Raw genomic sequence first — 4,515 nt, forward strand, 5'->3', positions numbered from 1 at the left:
GTGAGGGGGTGGGGATGGGATATCCATTTTTATTGCATCACCTGTCAGCCTCGTCCAATGGGCGTCGACTCGGAGGGCATTAATTGATGAAGGTGTCTCCAGACCGGCGCACCTCCCCTCTCTGTCATTTTATTTGTGGCTCGACCAGCAGCCAGAATAGCAGCTGCATTTTTAGCTCTTATTCTGTTTCTCTCTCTCTCTCTCTCTCTCTCTTTCCCTCCCCTCCACCCTCACAACTCCCTCCCTCCCTCTCTCTCTCTCTCTCTCTCTCTCTCTCTCTCTCTCTCTCTCTCTCTCTCTCTCTCTCTCTCTCTCTCTTCTTGCTATTTTATCCCTCTGGCTGAGGCAGTGGTGTACACCTACCCCTCGTCCTGCTGCCGACCAGAGGGGAGTGGAGCCGGCAGAGGCAGGTAGCAGCAGCCCCGGCTTGGTGGACGCATCCGTGGCATTCCTCCACCATGCCGGACCGGGGCAAGAGGCGACGGGTGGATGCTGTCACATACACCGGCAGCTCCATTTAATGTCAAAGTTTGCATTTCATGACGCAGCAGTGTGGATGGATTAAAGGTATGAGCAGGATGAGCTCTGTGCCATTCACCGGTAAATCCATAGCATACTGAGACTGCATGGATTAATATTGGATACATAAAACATGGGAGACCTGGAGTGTGGCTTTGAGGAAATGCAAGGAGTGAGATTGGGATACCTGCTCATCCAAGGCAAGCAAATGTTTGCTTTGTCTCAGGTCTTCACCGACCTGCTGCAGAACATCCCCCGGACCACGGTGCACAAGCGCATGGACCACCTGAATGTGAAGAAGCACCACTGCGACCTGGAGGAGCTGCGGAGGCTCAAAGCGATCAACTCTATAGCTTTCCACGCCGCGAAATGCACGCTCATATCGCGCGAGGACGTGGAGGCTCTGTATTTCTCCTGCAAGACCGAGCGGGTGTTAAAGTCCAACAAAAGGAAAGCGAAAGCTGCGTGCTCCCCCGGGGGTGAGGACGCGTCCCCAGGGCGTGCAGACACCGACCTGTGGAAGGACAAAGTTTGGTTCAGTTTGCACGGTGTCCCGGAGACACTTCACAACAAGACGAGCAGGAGGAAAGAGCTGCCTCCCTGCCTTACCGACTCCAAACTACCTCAGTTTTACCAGAAAACGCACGGACGGGAGCACCGCTCAGTGACTAAGTCCGATCACAAACACTTTAAAAACTATGAAACAGCGAAAACAGCAGGGAACCGGGTCACCCTGAGCCAAAGGCAAGCGTTTTTCCGGCAGCCGGTAGTGCTTCAGTCCGCCATAGCTGCTCAGTCCAGGCTCTCGCGCTCAGCCGGCGACCTACTTCACAAAAGGAAGAGGAGGCGCGAGGGGGGCAGGAGTAGACACGCGCAACAACACGTACCGCCGGTTCTACTCGTGCAACCCAAATCCAGCCACGGGAATACTTTTGGTGCTTTCCACCTCGGTCCGGATCTGTATCTGGACCCCAGACCTCACCTTCATCACCACCACCATCATCATCATCACCACCACATCAACGAGCCCGGCTTCCCAGAGAGCTACAGCAGCGACACCGAGTCCAGCACCTACTCGGACCGGGCTGACTCGGACTTCGGGTCCGGCTTCTCCAGCACCAGCAACTCCGGGAGCTCCGAGGAAGAGGAGGAGGATGAAGATGACACGCAGTCAGAGAGTTCAGAGGTCAGCTCGGATGAAGAGGAGAGCTCCTCTCAGTCCGACTCTAGCTCTGTTTCCAGCCGGGTTTCGGTGCAGAGCATCCGCTTCAGACGGGCCCGGGTTGGGTCCCTGTCCAAAACTGTCAGCACCAGTAAAGCCCCTTTGGTCCTACAGCCCACGTTTCACTACAACCAGCACCAAGAGAAACCACACCGGACACTGGGCCACGTTTCCGCGTCACAACCGGGGGACAGAAGACAGAAGAAATGTGAGTTTATCTGCAGTGAAGCTAGGAAAGACGTTGGACCTTTACAGCCGCCGAGATTTAACTCAACTGTTACAGGAGAGAGCTTTTTATTCGAGTACAAAAAGGGGAAAGCCTTTGAGTCTGATCCAAGCAGTGTGGACCCTTATTCACCGGGACACAACCGGATTTCCCCCCCCTCACGCAGAACACTTCAGTGTGACCAGGACAGAGACACCAAGCTCCCCAGATGCACCGAGAAAAGGGATGCGAGGCCCAGCCGCCTGAAGCTGTCCCCTCCGCTGAAGAGAATAAAAACCGAGCCAGAGGAGCTCTCTGTGTCCGCGGCCCCCCGCCCGGACCGCGGCAGGACACCCCCCTTCAACCTCCAGAATGTGAAAGTTAAAGTGGAGGAAAGCTGTGATGAATATGAATACCAGAGCCAGGCTGCAGTCAAATGCAAAGGAGATAAGACAGAGAGCAATGGGCAGTATCCCCTCAAACATGGGAGCTATTTCGGGATTAAAGCCTCAGAGAAGAGCCCTGATGTGGCCCCCAGGTCCCCCTGCAGCCCTCAGGAATGCAGGAGCTCCCCGAGTTTCCAGGAGGGGAACAAAACCTGCAGGGCTCCGGTGCTGGGGGGTAAAAAACCTCGAGTTTCCAGGACGCAAACAAAACACAGGGTCAACCAAGCTGCCTCTTCCTCTTCCTCCTCTTCTTGTTCGTCCTCTTCTCGGCCAGAGGAAGTATCCACGGAGGATTTACCGAGCAGACGCAAACGCAGCACTATAGCATCGCCTGCTAAAATGCTTTTCAGCCTGATGGCACATTTCCCCTCCCCGCCGTCGTTGGTTGTTGGCAGCGACGGGGATTTGTGCCCTGCTTACTCCCTGAAGTCGCCGAGGGGCGCCGGGCCTCCCCCTCCGTCCCACCCCGTGTGGAGGTGGCAGCCAGGCGGACAGATTCTCCCTCCCCCACCCGCTCAGAGGACTAGGAAATACTGAGCAGGGTTTTTAAAAACAATAGCCTTCACCATCTACAACCTCTCCGTGAGCTCACCACTCGCAACTTTATCGGTGTGCCGCCAATTTTCTGTGAATGGGTTTACATTCCGCTTTGTTTTGAAGTTTGATCGAGAAGAAAAACCCTTTTTGGAGCCTCTGAAAACGCCCACAGGACTGTGAGACACTGCTCGTGGATCTGCGCTTAAAAAAAACAAGCTATCAATCCTAAGCAATATGTTTTTACTTGATTCTTTCTCCTTCACGTTTTCTATGCTCGACCTGTTGGATTGTATGGTGCCAGGGTGTGTGCTTAAAGGACATGTTTTTTTTTTTAAAGAAAAAGCCTTCCTTTAATGAGGCTAATCTATAGCTGGGACTGAGGGCTAGTTGGTAAATCAAAAGAAAATCAGGGTTTCCCATTCTGTGCCACCTGATAATTGTATGTCAAAGCTCTTTTCTTTCATGACATGCTGACCACAATGCCCCACATTTCAGAGAATTATTAAAACATTGGTTTAGTACCATCTATCTGCTCACAGAAAAGCCTTTATTAGATTTAGCAGGAATGTATTCTTGCTTGTTGTGTTTCTTTTTTCTTTTCCTAGAGTGCTTGTGATGGTTTTCAGTCTTTCAGGTTTTATTTCTGCTGAGTATTTCCTCGTTTGCGAATGTGTGACAGTGCACAGTCGCAGGCCCAGACACAACACAGGCCTTATGTACAGACAATCAAAAAGGAAAAAGGCTCAGACCTTCGTTATAGCACGTCAGCTCCCACCATTGACTCCATGCATGTCCTTCCACATGGTCACCTATTTTTCCTGCACACCACATCTGTGCAAACACCAGTCTGTATTTTCCTCTATGCAGGACTAATGTAAAGCAAAACAGACATAATGCCAATATCCAAGCTAGGCAGTGGATGGGATGTGATTCAGCAGTCCCTGTGGGTGGGAGTGGGATTGGGGGGGGGGGGGGGGGACACCACCAAAAACAGCGTGAAACACCTTCTAGCTTTGGCTACCAGAAACAATGCGACAGAGCACAAGAGATAGGCTTAAAGGCATTGCACTTTGATACTGTTGGGGGTCCTGGTTTTAGCTTTCTGACTAGCCTGTGAAATGATGTCTGAGAGAAGCTTGGAAACAAAAAAAAACATTTGATCAAGACACAAAGGCCAAACTGCATTAACGTGACTGATATTTGAATATCTAACCATGCCATTATGGTTTTCTGATTTTTAAAGAATTTGATAATATGCTAATTTCCGTGAAGCCACTGTTGTTCATTATTCTCTTTTCAGCTGAAGTTAATTGTCTCGATATAAGCTGGAAAAACGCCAATTATTTCCTATTATTTGACACCCAAAAACAGTCAGTTTTAAAATACCGCTCTCTTTATATGTCGAACATCACCATCTCATTATCTTTAATGTAGCCTTTTGAATATGGCCGCTCAGTGAATGTAGTATCCCTGATTGATTTACTCCCTTTAATTCAGACTTCACACACAGGAAGTGAATCCAGTGGCTGAAGCTGCTCCTACATGCAGGTATTTTAAATAAATGTGTGTGTTTTTTAAAGGAAGTG

At 50.5% G+C, this 4,515-nt stretch overlaps 1 protein-coding gene across 1 annotated transcript; it reads left to right on the forward strand.

Annotated features, from left to right (window-relative positions):
• The first annotated feature begins 370 nt into the window (after positions 1 to 370).
• skida1 (SKI/DACH domain containing 1) lies at positions 371 to 3,861 on the forward strand. The gene has a single exon (XM_063912877.1). It carries the CDS (start codon positions 653 to 655, stop codon positions 2,927 to 2,929), a length of 2,277 nt encoding a protein of 758 aa, XP_063768947.1. The 5' UTR covers positions 371 to 652; the 3' UTR covers positions 2,930 to 3,861.
• Positions 3,862 to 4,515: the final 654 nt, after the last annotated feature.

Source organism: Eleginops maclovinus, chromosome 21 (genome assembly GCF_036324505.1).
Source record: "Eleginops maclovinus isolate JMC-PN-2008 ecotype Puerto Natales chromosome 21, JC_Emac_rtc_rv5, whole genome shotgun sequence".
Lineage (NCBI taxonomy): Eukaryota > Metazoa > Chordata > Actinopteri > Perciformes > Eleginopidae > Eleginops > Eleginops maclovinus.

What these genes read in the sequence shown, in the direction of transcription:
- skida1 (XM_063912877.1), top strand. Translation starts at nt 653, where the DNA reads ATGGGAGACCTGGAGTGTGGCTTTGAGGAAATGCAAGGAGTGAGATTG.